The following is a 19531-nucleotide window of genomic DNA, read 5'->3' on the forward strand; positions in this document are numbered from 1 at the left end:
TGTTCTGATGAGCATATAAGTTCATCCCTTTGGCCGAAACCCTCGATTTACTCGGAAGACCCTCGACCGCCACCCTCTCCAACACCTCTCCTCCACTAATCTTCCCCCGCCGCCTCTGCTTCCGCGTAAGATCTATTTGCCACATTTCACTTATTTCCACTTATCAGAAACCCTAATATCTACAGATAATTGTAGTTGTGAGTAACGAGAATGTGTAGCAAAAAGAGGGAATCGAGTTCCATGGAAGAATCTGGAATGAAATTAACTCCTGAGCGGAAAGTAAACTCAGGAACTGAGAATCCCAGTGCAGAGCCATTAAAAAAGAGAGTCAAGATAGGAAAGAAGGGAAGTGAAAGTGTTGAAAACCATGGTCAGGATGAAGCTAATGCTGCGTTAACCTCCCCGAAAATTCACAAACCTTCTACGAATTCAATGGAAACCAAAAAGAAGAGGAAATCTTTGGACAAGGAAAGGCACATGGCCGAGAAGAATGGCGAGTTTGTTTCTGAAACGACGAACTTAGAATCAAAAAATGAAAGTTTTGAGAATAATAATATAAGTAATAGTAGTGGCGGGATATTGCCCGAGTTCCACATTGGGGTATTTACTGATTTGGCAGCTGCGGATGCAAGCATCCGGGAAGCAGCTGCTAAGGTATTGGCTACAGAGTTGAGTGAAATTCAGAATGCGTACGATAAGTTAGAGAATAAGGATGAGGTGGAGGATAAATCGAAACTGGAAGCAGAGAAGGATGATGGCTTGAATAACTGCGCCCCTTCCTTGAGGTATGCTGTCCGGAGGCTCATTCGCGGAGTATCCTCATCAAGAGAGGTTGGTTGTCTTTTATTATGTTTCTCATTGTGTTTCTTGTCTTATTGATTGTAGTCCTTTTTTAACAATAGCAAAGCCACAATCTTTGTGTAGGATGGACAAAATTGAAATTCTTAAAAAATTAGGGAAATCCTGGATTTGCATAAAAAAAATATGAAGTTGTAGAAAATTTAGGAGTGAAGTGCGCACTTCTTGCCTACTATGGCTCTGCCTCTGTATTTTAGACATGGGCTATGGTATTTCTGCCATATGGATGATGTTTGAAAGCGAGGGAAGAATCATATAACCTATCTCTTGATGAAATTATGCCCTTTGTTTAATTACTTGTTTTTATTTTTTTCTTTTGCAGTGTGCAAGACAAGGATTTGCATTAGGCCTCACAATTTTAGTTGGCACAGTTACTTGCATTAAATTGGAGTCATTGTTAAAGCTAATAATTAACTTGTTGGAGGTCTCCTCGTCTATGAAGGGGCAGGTAGGTTAATGCCCTTGATTTGGTAATTGAGATTTGATTTCTCCATGTAAAATTCTCTTGGTTTTGTAGGAAGCTAGAGACTGTCTGTTGGGTCGTTTATTTGCATATGGGGCTCTTGCAAGATCAGGAAAACTTACTGAAGAATGGATTTTGAATGCTAATACTCCACACATCAAAGAATTTACTAGTTGCCTTATTGCACTTGCTTCTAAGAAACAGTATTTACAAGAGTCTGCCGTTGCAGTTATATCGGAAATGGTTGGGAAGGTACGTCATCATTTTTTAACTATGAGGAGCAATGTTTTTCTCGATACAAGAGTAAACTTTTTCCCTTGCACGTTGTTTTTGTGATATTCAATTCTATAGGTTCCTGTAATATGGTGGCTAATGGTATGTCTCGTGAAATTAAACCTTAAAATGTATTCTTCCTTTTTAGCCATGCTACTTTCGAATTTCAACCCGTCGCCTTTTTTTCCTCTCAAATTTAATCAATGACAGGTTTGGTTAAATTTCCTCCATCTAATCATTTTTTTATATGTTGTTTAGCTACCCGTTGAGGCACTGTCGAATCATGTTGTTGAAGCAGCAGGAATTCAGGAGTGGTTTGACAGAGCAACTGAAATAGGAAATCCAGATGCGCTGAATCTAGCTCTTAAAATTCAAGAAAAAGTTAATGTTGAGGGTAAATTTGGAAAGCTCCTGCCTTCCCCCTACTGTAAAAGTGCATTTTTTGCTGTCGATCATCTGTCCAATATTTCTATCTGCTTAAAGGTGGTGTTCATTTTCATTTATTTATAATTTTTATGCCTCTGAGGCTAAATTGAGTATATATTAATATGTTATCCATTATACATTGTAGGAATCTTCCTTCTCTCAGCCACGGGTTCATAGTGTCTGGCCTGTTTTGATAAGTATTCTGGTACCTGACTCTTCTGATATAGATTCAGCATCAGGTCTGAATACTGTCAAGAAACACAAAAGAAGTCGCAGGGGTAGCTCTGTGGAAGAAGATGTAAAAAGAAATCTTAGGTCTTTCTGTGAAGTGATTATTGAAGGTTCACTTTTACCCTCATCCCATGATCGCAAGAAGTTAGCCTTAGATGTAGTACTGCTTCTAATTCCAAAAATTCCTGCTTATTGTGTCCACGTGTTGTTGTCCTACAATGTTGTTCAATGTCTAATGGATATACTTATGGCAAAAGATTCGTGGCTTTATAAAGTTGCTCATCATTTTCTCAAAGAACTGTCAGAATTTGTCATTCATGATGATGTCAAGAGAGCTGAGGTTATTTTGGCTCTTCAAAAGCACAGCAACGGGAGGTTTGATTGTGTTACCAAGTCAAAGACAGTAAAAGATTTGATGACAGATTTCAAAACTGAGTCTGGCTGTGTTCTGTTTATTCAGAATCTGCTAAACATGTTTCTGGACGAAGGCAACTCTTCAGATGAACCTTCAGATCAGAGTCAGACAACTGATGACAATTCAGAGATAGGTTCCATTGAAGACAAGGATGCTGTAGGGTCACTAGGAACTTCTGAATTTCTGAAAAGTTGGATCGTGGAGTCCCTTCCTAGTGTTTCAAAGCATTTGAAGCTAGATCAAGATGCAAGGTTCCGTGTACAAAAAGAAGTACTGAAGTTTTTGGCTGTTCAGGGTCTATTTTCATCATCACTTGGCACTGAAGTAACATCGTTTGAGCTACAGGAAAAGTTTAGGTGGCCCAAATCTGCAATTCCTAATACTTTGTGCCAGATATGTGTTGAACAGGTACAACTGTTGCTCGCTAATGCTCAGAAAGGGGAGGGACCTCATTTCGTGGCAAATGGTATTGATACAAATGATCTTGGATCTTATTTTATGCGGTTTCTTAGTATACTATGCAACATCCCTTCAGTTTCTCTGTCAAGGATCATGAACATTGATGATGAAAAAGCTTTCAAAAAACTGCAGGCCATGGAGAGCCAACTATCAAGACAGGTACTCTGTCCCCTTAATAATTCATATTGTTTCACATGATAGCATGATATTCAAGAGGATGACTTCACTTGAACATTTTATTTTTACTTGAACTTGTAGATTTTGTAATATTGTGTTGGGATCTGTAATTTCTCTTTCCATTAACTTTATTTTTTCCTTTTCCTTCTTTTTGGGATGTGTGATTTGGGTTTTTCCAACTTATCAAACCCTTCTCTTTGTCTGTTTTATTTATTATTTATGATCAGAAATGGGATTTTGAATATGTTCCCAGAACTCCACTGAAGTGGATTTTGATTCCGTTGAATCCTCATTTTGATTGCTCGCATGATGTTTGAATAGATTGGTGACGCTATTCATCACATTTATGGTTGTTCACATATTCCACTGTTGTAGGAGCGAAATTGTGGTCTTGGCATGGATGCAAATAAATTGCATGCTCTGAGATATTTGCTTATACAACTGCTGCTTCAAATCCTACTCCATCCTGGGGAATTCTTCGAAGCGGCCTCTGAACTTGTCATGTGTTGTAAGAAAGCTTTTGGCTCTTCAGATCTTTTAGGGTCCTCCAGTGAGGACGAGTCAGATGGGGATAATGCTCCCGAGTTAATGGATGTTGTTGTTGATACAATGCTTTCTCTATTGCCACAGTCATCAGCTCCTTTGCGATCTGCTATTGAACAAGTGAGTAGCAGCAGCAGAAACAATGTCTTTTGACACCTTCTTACTGCTTAGTTGGTGGAAGTTTCAAGTTATTCTCCTTGTTTCCCTTTAATTTTCTTGGAAACTATCGTTCTAAATTTCTTATCACACGTGAGATAAGGGGAGCAGTATTATTCAGTGAATTTATTATTTTTTATTAATACTGTAATATTGTCTGTCACGTTTCAGCCCTGCCTACCAGCAGCCATTTTTGTTTTCCAAACCTTTTTTAGCTCATTTATTTTATTGTTCAAGCATAAATGCTGATTAATAATAATTTTTGTGGAATACACTTCATGTGTGCTTATATGATGCTCCACTTGTTTTACTGTCGATAAATGTGCGCAATGTATGTAGAGTTATCATATAGTTGTAGCATTTGCGGTAAACGATAAAATGATTGACATGACAATGAATTACTTGCCCAAACCATCACGTGTTTCTTTTAATGATACTTCGTAGTGTAAGTGTGAAGTTGGCTGAAGTGAACCGATAGACATGGTGAAGAGGACAGCATTGCCTGATAATTATGCTATCATATTCCTTGAATAATCTTTGAATTCAGTATATAAGGAACGCATTGACCTGAGCTTTTCTGAGAAATGAAAATCTTCATATATTTGCATTCCTCTAGGCTGTGCGAGTATATGACCGTAGGCTGGAGCATTATATGATGTTTTATTTTTTCTGTTGCTTGGCCTTGAATAAATTGGCACGAGGATATTCAGCCTAGCCTTGTTGCTTTTGTTATTTATGGAATAATAATTTGTTATCACTTCACAGGTTTTCAAATACTTTTCTAGTGAGGTCACGGATGATGGGTTACTGAGGATGTTGAGGGTCATCAAAAAAGATTTAAAACCTGCTAGACATCAGAATACAGATGATCATGATGACGATGACTCAGATGAAGAACTTCTTGGTGTTGAAGATGCGATGGAATCTGATGAAACTGAGAAAGCCGAAACTGTAGACACCGATGAACATACTGATGATTCTGAGGCAGTGGTAGGGATGGAGACCATTCCCATTGAACTTCCTGAGGCTTCTGATGATGATTCAGATGATGGGATGGACGATGATGCAATGTTCGGGATGGATATTTATCTTACAAGAATATTTCAGGAACGGAAAAACCAAGCTGGAGGTGAAACAGCCCATTCTCAGCTGGTGCTCTTTAAGCTTAGAGTTCTGTCTTTGCTGGAGATTTATCTACACGAAAATCCAGGTTATTAAAACATTGCGTTTGCTTGGTTTTGCCTTACCAGTCTTCTTACTAAGACTTCTTTCTATTTATTCTATAATTCATTGGTTGGTGATTCGATTATAACTTTGCGTTTGCTTGGTTTGGCCTTACCAATCTTCTTACTAAGACTTCTTTCTATTTATTCTATAATTCATTGGTTGGTGATTCGATTATACAGAAATAGTTATCTGGATTTGATCGATCTCTATGTTATAACTTTGATTTATCCTGAAGAGCTGTCGTATAAGATATGGATAATAGATATAATTAGGCTGATCCAAAGTATCTTTTGATCTACATCCGTTATATTTTTTTTCCTGTAACTTGTATGAATGGTCGTGGCGTAAAGATATTGACATCCTTCACCTTTTATGCTACAGGTAAAACAGAGGTATTGAAAATTTTCTCAAACCTTGCTCAAGCATTCATTAATCCACAAACAACAGAAGGTAGCGAGCAGCTTGGTCAGCGCATCTGGGGAATTATACAGAATAAAATTTTTAAAGCCAAGGACTATCCCAGAGGTGAGACAGTGCAGCTTGCAGTGCTTGAATCACTTTTGGAGAAGTACTTGAAATTGGCAGGAAAGCCATTCAAGAGGAAAAAATCTGCTTCGAACCCATCAAAGAAGAAGCAATCTGCTTCCTGGAATCGGTATAAAATGATCAATTCACTTGCTCAAAGTTCGACATTTTGGATGCTAAAAATAATCGATGCCAGAAACTTCTCAGAGTCTGAATTGCAAAAAGTTGGTGATATATTTAAGAATGCTTTAGTGGCCTACTTTGATAGCAAAAAATCACAAATGAAACCGGACTTCCTGAAAGAAATATTTAGAAGACGGCCATGGATTGCTCGACACCTGTTTGGGTTCCTTTTGGAGAGATGTGGTAGTGCCAAATCACAATTTCGTCAAGTTGAAGCCCTGGATTTGGTGTCCGAGATATTAAAGTCACTCCATTCTACCAATGCTGATGAAGATGGAGCAGAATCCACAAAAAAGATGTTGAAAAGCCATCTTCCAAAACTGTGCAGTTTGATCAACCATATGGTAACCAACATGCCCGAAAAGCAGTCAAGACGAGCTGATGTGCGAAGATTCTGTGGCAAGGTCTTCCAGATTTTAACTACTTGTAATCTGTCCTCTAGTTTCCTTAAAGCTTTGGAACCAGACGGTCATGTTTCCTGCGAATCCCAACTTGGCGACGTGTTTCTTGCTCTAAAAAAACGAGAACAGCAATAAAAATGGTATCTTGGCGGTGGTGAAAACTGTGTTCTTGCTATTTCTCGGATTCATTTTTCGGGCTCCAATAATTCGATAAACGTATGCTTATTGGGATAGCTCTTGAGAGCAAAAGATCACACAAATGAATCCCAACTTTCTGAAAAAGATATTTAAGAGACGGCCGTGGATTGATCGTCCCTTGTTTAGGTACCTATTGGAGGGATGTGATGGTGCCTACTTTGGCATCTTTGTTCTGTTAAGGGCCATAAATTTTGATTATTTGTTGTCTCCTGGTGAACCTTTTTGGTTTGGATTTGTGTGCATCTCCTGCTGATACACAACACTTTTGGATACTTGTGTTTTCTTAAATTTAGTTTTATTTATCATTCAAGTGTGTTGGGCTTGGGCTTGGGCTTGGGCTTGAGCTTGGGCTTGGGCTTGGGCTTGGGCTTGGGCTTGGGCTTGGGCTTGGGCTGAAAATTAAGACAGATTTATGACTCGTGTCTAGAAATTAATATTAGATTGTAAAGATTGAGTTCATACATGGATAATCAATTATCTTTCTTTCAATATAAATAATAATGTTAAAATAACGATGATAAAAAAGAACAACAATAGGAATTAATACATTTATGTTGATTCCCATTATATTTGTTTTATTACATATCTAGGTATCATATATTGTTTGAATCAAGGTTCTGAAAAACGTGAAACACCCGAAGCGCGGATGTCGAGCTTCAAGTTTGTCAAGTTTGAGCGAGATTATCACATGTTTAAGCGTGAAAAAGCATTTTTTTTTATCTTTAGTGTAATTGTAATTATCCCAGACCAATAAATAGATAAAATAATACATAAATATGATAAATTTAAGTCTAATGCATTAATTCTCATATTTATAAAACATAAAAATCTCAAAATTACAATCTTTATTTGTTTTTGCAATTAGATAACATTAAAAAATCTTAAATATTTGTCAAATCATTATCACATGTTTAATCATAATTAAAATTTAAAAATAAATATTTAAATTATAAACCTAATTTATTATTTTAAAACAAAAAAAAACATACCTTCAAAATAAAAAAATTAAAAATAAATAGATGACCTAAGCACACTAAAATTAAACACCTTAATTACGCTTAATTCGATCAAAATACAGTTTAACCGTTTTTTTCCTTTTTTCTCTGAAACGGGACATTTTTGTCGAGCTTCAAGCTTAAGCGGACTTTTTAGAACACTGGTTTGAATAATTATGTAAGGTTACAAGTAAATTTGAATAATTTGATAATATTGTTGAAAATACCATGTAATAAACATATAATGTAATTATTGGCTTTATGATATAAGAATTAATCTACATATCTACCAAACTAAAATTAAGTGCTTTAAAAAAATTCTCTCTTAATAAAGATTTTTTTCAGAATTTTGTAATTTGTAGTACTTTTGCCACTTTGTTGGATTTTTTATTTGATTATTATGTCATGTTAGTATTATATAATTCCACATCCCTCATCTATTGACATAATTTTAATACATGTGATTTTTATTACTTTTATTGTAAGCAAATATTTTTGTAATTATTTCACTTGGTCTATAAATTTTTTTTTATTGAACTATGTACACCATAAACCGATCATACAAACAAAAGTGAGAAATCCATAATCAATTCTAGAAAAAAGAAAGAAGAAATACATAAGAATTCTAAAATTATTTATTTATTTCTCTGTCTTATAATAATATTAATTAATAATATAAGAAAAATTATGGTCTTCGGATCCTCAACAAGAGCTTAAGATGTCACAGCACTCCTCCACGCAGCAACAGCAACATAACGCCGCGAGGCTGCAAAATGAATAAATAAATGTAATGAATATATTTTTAAAATTAAAATAAAAAATTATATTATTTCACCAAAAATCTATTTCAAAATTCTAATAACTATTTTTTTTTTAAAAAAAATATAAACAATCAACCCAAAAATTTTGGATCAGCTTACCAGCCTTGCAAAAATCCCATCTTCCGCCTCGGCGGCGCAGCTGCGTACTGCGGTGCCATCACCGGTTGTCCATGATAACGACCTGTTTTAACACACCACTTGCATGATTTCTATCCCAAGAAACATCACAAAACAAAGAAGAATATTCGCAATTCTATGCATAAACGCACGAAATAACGCACGAGAGCTTCACACGAGATCTTTTATTATGTTTCTCATTAGCAAATTTAGTATTTTTCGTCGTATATAGCTAATCGTGCTACAATTAAAAGAAGCCAAATTTAGCTGCCAACACTACATTAGTATTTGATCAATTATTACTACAACCTAAAGGTATAAAAATGTACGTAATCTTGTCTTGCATAAAACAGAGCCAAGAAATCAAGAAGCAACAATCGAAAGGGTGGATTGAAAATAAACCTTGAGCAGGGTATGGATAGCCATACATCGGCTGGTCCTTCATCTTCTTTCCCATGATCGATATATAGATTGCAGTTGGATAATGGTAATCCCGATCAAAATCAAATCTTTTCTTGTTCTCTTACAATGGAAGAAAGAAAAAGATTATCCAAGTTTTTGTATCGATGTTAACGTAGGATTCCGATGTTCAATATATAAATATATAGATATGTATATATAGCCATCGATGTGAAAAGAAAGCTCTAGAAAGAAGCCGTGGTGTATATATACACATGTATAATAACAATAATAAGTCGGCGAGCCGAGTGGAAATGTGTACGTGTGGCAACTAAGAAAGATTGGAAAAGGGTCGGTCTTACTTTGCACCTAAGGTGTCAATTTGCATTTACTTTTTTTTTTATCATGCAAGAGATCATCGCCAATGGGAGCTTATTTTATGTCATATCCGAGATGTTTCCCCTCAACTCGGTAACTGAAATAAATAATATATAATATTTTAAGAGACGTGTTGTGCGTGTAATTTCATTCTTGTGAGATGGTTTCACAAATTTTTATCTGTGAGACGGTCAATCCTACCGATATTCAAAATAAAAAGTAATACTTTTTCATGATGACCCAAACAAGATATCCGTCTCATAAATTACGACCCATGAGACCGTCTCAAACAAGTTTTTGCCTTTCATTTATGTAAAGAAATAATTTTTTTACTAACTTAATATGTACAATAATATAGAATTCAAAAAATATGCGTTGATCAAATTACTCCATCTATCAGGGAACAATTCAAGACCGGAGAGATTTTGTAAAAATAAGTTTATAAATTATGTGATTGAATCTATATATCATGATATATCAGGAGTTTGTGTTAAATTATTAGAAAATATAAATAACAATAGACGCGTGTCAGGATCTATTGATTGATCTAGCATTGTAGTTATGGATCTTCTAAGGTAACAAAAAATCGACCACTTTATATAATCTTAGCACTTTTCAACCCATCATAGCTTATTTTCTACACATAAGGTGAATATTAATTTATTTATTAATTTGAAAACTCATAATTAATTAGATCATCTTATTTAGTCTTTTATTAGATAGTTTGTATATGTACAATTAATTAGATTATGTGAGACCACAAAATAGTTCTAACAATATCTCATTTAGGCCACATAAGTTAACCAGATATAGTACATGCGAAAACTGGATTGAGCTCTTGCAATCTAAACCAAAATATTCGTTAACAATTTGGTCTATCGACTATATCAATATTGAACCAAAGCGGTCATCACTATATTTCAAATCGCTAGACCCATTATCGATCACAATATCAGTTCAATCCATAACATAGATCAAGTATGAATGTGTAACATGGAAATGCATAAATGTGATCCAAGAATAAAACGTGCATTTCCAACTGTTTCTCCTAATGACTCAAAGAGTCAATAATAAACTTTCAACCAGATACTAAACCGCAATAAAAGTCATCATTTTATTTCACACCAGTTCAAATAAACTTTAGACAGTACATAAACTTAAATCATTTTAAATGAATCATTGCTCAAGCCAAATACAAACTCCCACTGTACATGCATATCTTCTATATTGACAATACCAATATGTCACATGCCCATAAACATCTTGGGTGGCCAACACCATGACAAACACATCGGTAATTATAGAATCTGCAATAACGTGCTCAATTGACACAAAACCACTCTAAATTATTAATGAGCTAAAAAGTATCGCATAAATTTGGGAAAGCAGTAGCCTCTCACAAATATTAGAAAAAAAATAAAGGGTAAAACTGTATCTACATAACGTTATGTAAGATGATTCAACCAGAACAAAATCAAGATCCTACCATATCAGAAATTCAGTTGCCTGCGTTGTGATACTGAAGCATTTTCAGAACGGTATGGACACTTGAAACCCCGAGAATTTCCTTTCGAGAGTTTGTGGATGGACTGCTTGTGTAGCACAACCCTGGTCTCGACTAACGGGGCACACAAAAACAGAGTGAAATTGAAATTCTTTCCCCAACTCGACTGCTACGGGTAACTGTTTCATATCTTTGCCCCACTCCTGTTTCTTTGAGGACATTAAGGTTGTCAATTTTAAGAGTGTAGGCAGCCATTCTAACCCAGCTGCCAAAGCAACTTTCCGAGGGTTCTGAAAGGATTGTCCAGCACTCCAGCTAAATTGCAGAACGTCGATATAATCTCATAGTCAGCTTTTTCCAACGGATTCGGCCAACCAAATCAGCATATGTAGATTTTTCAAGCTTTGCTCCCCACAGTAGGCTACACATTAGCTTTTGTATCTGTCATGTGACGACAGAAGCTAGAGGAGCAAGGTGCATTCTGGCGTATTTGGGAGCCTCGGCCTTGCCTTGATTTTGTAAAATGTCAACAAACCGCTGCTTGTGAAGTTTTAGCTCAAGATCAAAACCAGATTCATAAAGTTTCAAACTGTTTGCAGCGACCCAATTGAGAGCAGGCTCAAAATTTCAAGACTTCACTGCGTCCAGAATTTCTTGAAATTGCAACTTCAGGGAAATTGGTTCGTCTTCACCGCCCACCGGCTTCTTTTAGTAAGCAGTCTACGATATTAAATTGACTATCACAATCAATAAAATTGTCGAATAGGGTTAAGAAGTCGAGCCAGCCCAACTCTTGTATGTTTGAGCTTGGTTTGTTTATAATCGAGCCGAGCTCGAGCTTTATTTAACGAATATATTCATGGCTTACGAGCTTATTCAAGTTTTTATCGAACCTAAACGAGCTCAATAAATATAAATTGTACATTTAAATATTCATTAAATTCATTAAAAAATAAATTATACATTTAAAAAAAATATAATATTCTTATTAAAATTTGTCAATTTATTATAATAATAAATTTAATAGATTTTTTTATATATTAAATAATTAATGTGTTAAATCAATAAATTAAATATCAAAATTATTATTTTTCATCTAAGATATTGCTATGAATATACTAACAAACATGTTCACAAGCTAACGAGTCGAATATTGTAGAGCTTGAACTTGGTTCGTTTACCTTAACGAGCCTCATTAAACGAGCTTTTATCGAATTGAGCTTCGAATAGCTCACAAACGGTTTGGTTCATTTACATCCCTAAATAGGGTATCTAATCTTGAGGGATTAAGTAAAGGATTTATATTAGATTAATGAATTAGTTCATTTCATGGTATGTTGAATGTAAATAAATAAATAAATAAATAAAATTATGTGAAGATCCACTACATATTCCGAACTATAAAAGGATATTTATATGTGTTGTTATTTTATTATCACAAAAATTTTTGTGAGAGGGTCTCACGAGTCAATTTTATGAGATATGTTTTCTATTTAGGTCACACGTTAAAAAATATTATTGTTTACAAATATGAACATGATTGACTCGTCTCATAGCTAAAAAATCCTTAAAACGTCTCACAAAAAACCTATAAAATTAGCAACTTTAACGTCCTTGTTGTATACTATTTTTAGGATATTTTTTTTGGGGTGTATACAGATTTTATCAAGTTTCCTTTTTTCATTTTGTTTTATGATATAGTGCACTCTTTTAACATCAGGGTATATTAGTGTTGTGCCAAAAATTAATTTTTTTTTTAGAGAAGCCCAAAAGAGAAGCCCAAGAGATAAAGCCTATCGGAGTTGCAGTTGGCCCAGTGAAAGAAAGTTGCGGTCGGTTACATCCATTACCCAATATGGAAGACGTGGAGTAATCGTGGAATGCGGTTGAAACTTCCCATGGAGTGTGACAAAGGCAGAAGGAGTAATCAGAAAAATGCCCCCAACAAATTCACACAAAAAATCTACAGCAACTTCTCTGCAACTTTACTTTCATATCAGCAATCGTCTTCCATAGATTTCAAATGTTTATTCCAGTTTCTTGTAAAAATTTTGTTCGAATTTATAACGGCATAATATATGTTGATGTTGTTTATGAGTTCCCCCTTTAATTTCATTATATTCGTCTTTTCAAGTTCTTATTTTCGGAGCCATTTTGAGGGAATTAGAACGAACGAACGAATCAAGATTCGCAACGTTTGATTAGAAGTCGGATTATTTCACAAATTTGGCACGAACACGTGCCTGGCACGCCCGCAAAATTTCGTGATAAACAAGTTGGCACGCCCGGTGGGACCAAATGCCTCCAAAGCGTACTGAGAAGAATGAAGGAATTCCTCCATCACAGGGAAAAGATCATCGTTCACAGGAGGAAGAGACCGATGTTGATGGAAGATCAGTGGAATGACTGGTACCCAAGTTCGAAGGAGAGGCTGTGAAAGAAGGAACTTCATTTTCTGGTGGTGAGGGACTTCCAGCAACTATTATGTTGTCCATGGAGAAAAATATCCGTGGGGATCTCAACGAAATGACCAAAGCCTTTATTGCTGTTATGATGGAAGTTATGGCAGAAATAAGTGAATGGAAGAAGTCTTTGAAGGAAGAGAATAAGTCACCAAAAGATGATAAACCTAAGGAAACTGGAACTAACTGTCTGAAGACCAAGGCCAGGGATCGGGGAATCCTCAAGCAGGTGAAAATCACCGCTTGGAGGAATCACTGACTCTCGGGTTTGTTGGGGAAGGAAGGTATACTCCTCCACACAGGAGGGAATATGAGTTGGATCCTAAACGCCAAAGTTACAGTAACGATAAACAAGTAGCAGGGAATATGTTCGCTGTCACTTCTCCTAGCAAGCATCCAGAGATGTATGGTGATGGGGGAATGCATGGGTGTTCAGTTCCAGGTTCGTGGAATAACACTCGGGGGGCAAATTATTCCCCGCACCCAATGGGAAAAACTCCAGTCTTGGACTCCGAGACTGTACATGATGTTATTCAAGAGTTGTATGGCCTGGGAGTGAGGCCAATCAACCGACCAGAGTTTCATAAGCCATACCCCGATGTTGTTGATCGTGAAAATCCTTACCCACGAGGATATCACATTCCAGATTTTACTTTGTACTCGGGGGAAGACTGTCAATCTAACGTGGAACATGTGAGAAGGTTTACAATAGAGTGTGGGGAACTAGCAAATTTGAATAATTTTTCCAACTACAAGTTACGTTTGTTTCCCAATTCATTGACTATTATTGTTTTTACTTGGTATGCCACTACCTCGGAAAATGATGTTTGAGGTAAAGGAGAACAAGACATAAACTTTTCATGAAAAAGGTCGCTGTCACAGTGGAGATGATATGTATTATAGTGGGAGGAATATGAGGTACAGTAGGGGATCCATGGCCAAAAGGCCGGAGAACCAGCACCTCGGAAATGTTTCGTTTCATGGGTCAATGAATGGCGAGGGAAGGAGTGACCGACAGTCATTCCAGAAGTTAATACAGAGGCCACCACCTCTAGACACCAATAATAGATATGAAAGAAAATCTCGTTTTTTTATTCCTCCCAGAGCAATTCCCAATGGTGTATGGAAACGGGTAGAGCATCCAAAGTTCCTAAAACTGCTTTCTCGGACCCAAAAACGACGTTTGTTGAGAGAAAAAGCTGCTGAGCGCAGATTTAAGGTGGAGGAATCACTAAGAGAGAAGAAAAAATTTGGGAGGAAGGCTACTGAAGATAAATAAGAGGAAGATGATGACTTGTTGACGGAGGAAGACAGTAATGTTGTCAAGAAAGCTACTTTCAGGGTGGGACAGATTCTCATTTCATTTGAATGTGTCACTGGTTCGTTAATGCTGCCAGAGGAGTTTAAACGCAAAAGAACATTTGAATCCAATGTATTCACTGAAAATCAGAGTGGTACAGAATCCATTCAAACTGATATTTTGAATGAGAGCGTCGGTGTTCTTGTCGATGAAGAGAAAAGAGTGTTGATGAAACGACCCACCAACGAAATGATGAAACATATCAAACCACTCTACATTGTAGCACATGGGAATGGAAAGTCGTTGTCTAGAGTGCTGATAGACAATGGGTCTGCTGTGAATATTTTGCCGTACAGAATCCTTCAGAAGTTGGGGAAGAATGTGGAAGACTTGATCTCTACCGAATTCTCTGTGGCAGCTTTTACTGGGGAATCTACAAAAACTTTGGGAGTGTTGCTAGAAAATGTTGCTGTGAGGTCTCGATCCTCGCTGTCAGCCTTTTTCGTGGTCAATTCCAGTGCTAACTTCCATGATTTGTTAGGGAGGGATTGGATTCACTCCAATCATTGTGTATCATCATCTATGCATCAGTTATTGTTAATGTGGAAAGAGGATGAAGTGGAAGTGATACAGGCTGATTCACAGCCGTATCAATCGAATTCCAATGTCGTGGAAGCTAGATATTATGATGGAGCATTTGGTACAATTAAGTTTTACAACTACAAGGTGCATGGACAACCAGGAGCAGTGTACATGGATACTCAAAAGGTTAAAGAAATAGTTGAGAAGGTTCTCAAACCTACTTGCCATGGTCTCTCTAGACCTATGGTCCGACCTATTATCGAGGAGGTCGATGACTAAGTTCACTAAAAAAGAGATGGAAGTCGCTGCAACTTCCGAATGGAAAGCCATATTGCAGCAGCTGGTGAATGAAGTACAATCTCAGGAGTTGTGGGATATCGATGGAGCTAAAGTAATATTTGAGGAGGAACGTGGAGGTAGTGAGGAAGAAAAGTTACAAATGGAGGATTTCATCTTAGCTCCGGCTCAGATGAAAGATCGACAGCCGGAGACAGGTGGTTTATAAAGATGGAATAGATGAGAAGTATTGTACAAAGTAGGCTGGATAGCCACTTTGGCTAATGTTGAGATATTGACTCGTAGAAAGTTTCTGTAACATGCGAGGAATAAATTTTTAAGTCATTCCCCGCTGAACTTGTTTGCAAATAGTGATGGACCATCTGTGAATAAATAAACAGAAAATTTGCTCGTGGAATCCTTTGCAGCTGATGTGTTTTTAAGAGAATAATTTGTTGTCTTGATAGCCAAATTGATGACGTGTAGAGTACGTTTATTACATATTTCGATACTTTGATGGTGTTTGGAAAGTATGGGTGATAATGAGCAATGGTGATAACATGTTGTGATAATATTGAAGAAAACATGCTATTTAGCCGTTGTTCTTAATTTATTTTACAGAAATCCGGGTAGAGTTTCCCCTATAAACGTGACATCCCAGAAATACAAATACATGAAAACAAATCCCAAGCAGCTTGTATAAGGTAAACAACATGTTTCCAACAACAAAGTTTGGCTTTCAAGCCACTTTACCAACTCTACACATCATAAAAGACATTTGCCAAACAATGGCAAACAAGTGCAAAAAAGATATTCATCAAAGCTTGGCAATTTTCTTTTGGATTGGCCAGCGACACTACCATGAGGATTTTTCATCTCCATTGATCTTTAAGGTACTTCCTTGCTCAAATATTCGATTCCTCCAACCATGTTTCCTGAAAAATAAATGAGAACCACATGAGATATAATGGAGTGTTGATCAACAAAACTATTCTTTGTGTGCGCTATATGTTGTCATTGATGTGACACTTGTCATTTCTTTGTGAGATTGAATGAATCTTGCCATTTTTGAGTTTATGGCTTGCCAAAAATCCAAAAAATGGGATCTCATCCTCTGTGAATTTGGTGGAGCATCACAATTCTTTGTGCTGGTGCATTTCTTGTAAGTACATGGAAGATTATATAAGTTGCACAGGCTATAGACCAAGCTCTGAATATGCACAACAAGGAAGTTGCTCTATTGAGGTGCAAGCAGTGAGCTCGAGTGACATAATTAATGATGGTCCGGAGAAATTGTTGGAAGCTTCTGAAATAGTGGAAAAGTCCCAAGAGGAAGAATGTGCAAATTACGGAATGCCGATTTCAGGAAACATGTTGGAAAATATTGGAGACGTTGACGGTGGAGCTCTCTGAGATATTTTTAAAAGGCAAGATGTTTCAAAATTGGAGGAATATGTGAGGAAGCACTATAAGGAGTTCAGACACATCTATGGGAATCCCTTGCCACAAGTGTTGCAAGGTGTTGCTCATCAAAAAACTCATTAAAACATAGACACAAACACCTTGAGTGCAGTATGAAATGTGGCAAATTCTACAATGTTTTTGTGATGGAAGATTGAGAAAAATGCTTAAATATACCTACCTTGAGAAGGTGTGACTTGATGTAAAAGAGATTGATTATGGAAATTTTCAGAAACTTGGATGACATTACAAAGGCGATGTAATCGGTGGTGATATGGGACATGAGATCTCCGTGAGTGGTTGAGTAGTTATCTAAAAGTGAAGGAGAATAGGTTGTGGAAGCAACGAAGAATTGGAGGGTTTTGGGGAAAGAAGAACAAGGAATAAGTTTGGGAAGCATGGTGTTGTGAATACACTGTTTTCTTTCTTTTTCTCCTCTTCCTCCTCCTCCTCATATGTATCGTATTATGTAAACGGGCCAACTTGTAAATAGGCCAAATATATCTGAATTATTAAAAATAGCCAAATTGGGCCAAATTGGCCATTGGCCCAAATTGGCTAGGGGGCAATTGTTGTGCCAAAAATTAATTTTTTTTTAGAGAAGCCCAAAAGAGAAGCCCAAGAGATAAAGCCTATCGGAGTTGCAGTTGGCCCAATGAAAGAAAGTTGCGGCAGGTTACATCCATTACCCAATATGGAAGACGTGGAGTAATCGTGGAATGCGGTTGAAACTTCCCGTGGAGTGTGACAAAGGCAGAAGGAGTAATCAGAAAAATGCCCCCAACAAATTCACACAAAAAATCTACAGCAACTTCTCTGCAACTTTACTTTCATATCAGCAATCGTCTTCCATAGATTTCAGATGTTTATTCCAGTTTCTTGTAAAAACTTTGTTCGAATTTATAACGGCATAACATATGTTGATGTTGTTTATGAGTTCCCCCTTTAATTTCATTATATTTGTCTTTTCAAGTTCTTATTTTTGGAGCCATTTTGAGGGAATTAGAACGAACGATCGAATCAAGATTCGCAACGTTTGATTAGAAGTCGGATTATTTCACAAATTTGGCACGAACACGTGCCTGGCACGCCCGCAAATTTTCGAGCCAAACAATTAGTATATTAACTTTATTAATGTGTTTTTAAAATTGATATCATATATTAATTTTTAAAGAAATATCATATGTTAAATTTTGATATGTTCAATGTTCCTATAGACAAGTTTGGATAGTTTAGTTAAAGTCACCCAACTAATATTAATGGCAAAATGTCATTTTCAGTCAATTGTGACATTCTCTTTTATCTTTCGTTAAACAAATTGTAGTAGTGAACTATGTGTCGATACCAATTTTAAGCATTTTAATCTAAATCATATTAAATTTTTATTGCGTGGTTAAAAATATATTTGATAACATGCACATGCATTAAACAATGTAAATATAAAATTTTAATAACGATATTGATTATTTAACTACATAATTTTGATGAGAATAAATAAAATCAATAATCAAAATATAGTTAGTTTCACTCAATAAATATATTTTATTTATAATTTTATAAGAAAAATAACCACCACAGGGGTGTCGTGGTGTAGTTGGTTATCACGTCAGTCTAACACACTGAAGGTCTCCGGTTCGAGTCCGGGCGACGCCAACCAAACCGAATTCTATTTTTCGAAATCTACTTTCATACGACGCCGTTTCGAGGTGTTAAGCTAGAACGAATTGTACGCGTCCAGGCGACCTATATCTGGTTCTTCCCCTCCAATCAAAATGCAACTGACGCATTATTTCCTGAATTCCTATTGGTCCGTCACGTCCACGTCATCACCGCCAATGTTCCAGAGACTTGTCTCATTTCATTTCTCAAAATTTATTATGCATCTGAAACCGGTCTTGTAGTCCAATGATCTGACGTCCTATAGGATTAGTCGGTTCCCCCGCATGAAGTTGTTCCTTAGTCATTTATGTGGTATCAATCAAAAGTATAACACACTCATGTTGGAAGACTTCAGATTTCTTGTTTTCATTAGCAGCATTGAAACCCTATAGTTTATCCAAATTAAAGCGATCGAGCATACTCCATAGATTTTCTCAATACTTTCTTTCATCTCTTTCAATATTGTAAATTTGGTTTTACCCTTCCTCTTAGCTGTCATTTGGCCAATTGTACTAGTGCGGACTTCGTATTCATCCACATCAACACTCAGTGTCCGGATTAGAAGATGGTGCGGATGCTCCTGATTCAGATGTCCTCATCTTTTTTTCTGAAGTGATGATGGTCTCCTGATTGTAGAGTTTATTTCTCTGAGAATTCTCCAAACGTGTTCGTACTTGAAATGCTTGTTCTTTTTATTACCCGTCCACTCTTCATGTGCCTCGGTTAGTATATCATCATCACTCCAACCGCTTGTATCGTTGTTGTGCCACTTATTATAGATTCCACTAAACTCACTCACCAACCTTTGAAAGTTAAAAGAAATGTGATTTTACCTGCTTCAATTGTCTATCTACTGAACTCCAGACCGATGTACATTGTACTCTTCTGGTCCTCCTTTTGTGCATTTCCAATAACTGGATTGGTGCTTATAGTGATCGAGCACCTGGTCTTCTTCTAGTGACCGAGTAGTCTTCTTCTTCTTTTGATCATCTTCTTCATAGCACGTCTCCGTATTCCCTATCGAGAGTAATGTTATCGAGAC

The 19531-nt window shown here is 36.5% G+C and overlaps 1 protein-coding gene, 1 long non-coding RNA gene, 1 other non-coding gene and 1 pseudogene across 3 annotated transcripts; 2 read left to right on the forward strand and 2 right to left on the reverse strand.

Moving 5' to 3' along the window:
- Positions 1-24: 24 nt before the first annotated feature.
- Positions 25-6840, forward strand: LOC142527885 (uncharacterized). Its single transcript, XM_075632871.1, has 8 exons — positions 25-831; positions 1181-1306; positions 1376-1573; positions 1853-2077; positions 2166-3284; positions 3678-3965; positions 4767-5211; positions 5610-6840. The coding sequence occupies exons 1-8, from the start codon at positions 211-213 to the stop codon at positions 6470-6472; spliced, it is 3885 nt and encodes a 1294-aa protein (XP_075488986.1). The 5' UTR covers positions 25-210; the 3' UTR covers positions 6473-6840.
- Positions 6841-8044: 1204 nt separating this feature from the next.
- On the reverse strand, positions 8045-9061 carry LOC142527476 (uncharacterized). Its single transcript, XR_012815468.1, has 3 exons — positions 8871-9061; positions 8451-8532; positions 8045-8296 (listed from the first exon to the last, which is right to left on the reverse strand). It is a non-coding gene; the product is annotated as an uncharacterized LOC142527476 (long non-coding RNA).
- A 1674-nt stretch (positions 9062-10735) lies between these two features.
- LOC142525777 (protein RMD5 homolog) lies at positions 10736-13201 on the reverse strand (annotated as a pseudogene).
- A 5208-nt stretch (positions 13202-18409) lies between these two features.
- Positions 18410-18483, forward strand: TRNAV-AAC (transfer RNA valine (anticodon AAC)). Its single transcript has one exon. It is a non-coding gene; the product is annotated as a tRNA-Val (tRNA).
- Positions 18484-19531: the final 1048 nt, after the last annotated feature.

The sequence above is a fragment of the Primulina tabacum genome, chromosome 15, assembly GCF_025594145.1.
Source record: "Primulina tabacum isolate GXHZ01 chromosome 15, ASM2559414v2, whole genome shotgun sequence".
NCBI lineage: Eukaryota > Viridiplantae > Streptophyta > Magnoliopsida > Lamiales > Gesneriaceae > Primulina > Primulina tabacum.

Excerpts from the sequence above, each read along its gene's own strand:
- LOC142527885 (XM_075632871.1), top strand. The coding sequence starts at position 211 with ATGTGTAGCAAAAAGAGGGAATCGAGTTCCATGGAAGAATCTGGAATG. Across the intron at positions 1,574-1,852 it reads TATCGGAAATGGTTGGGAAG|CTACCCGTTGAGGCACTGTC; the intron begins GTACGTCATCAT and ends TATGTTGTTTAG. Across the intron at positions 3,285-3,677 it reads AGAGCCAACTATCAAGACAG|GAGCGAAATTGTGGTCTTGG; the intron begins GTACTCTGTCCC and ends CCACTGTTGTAG.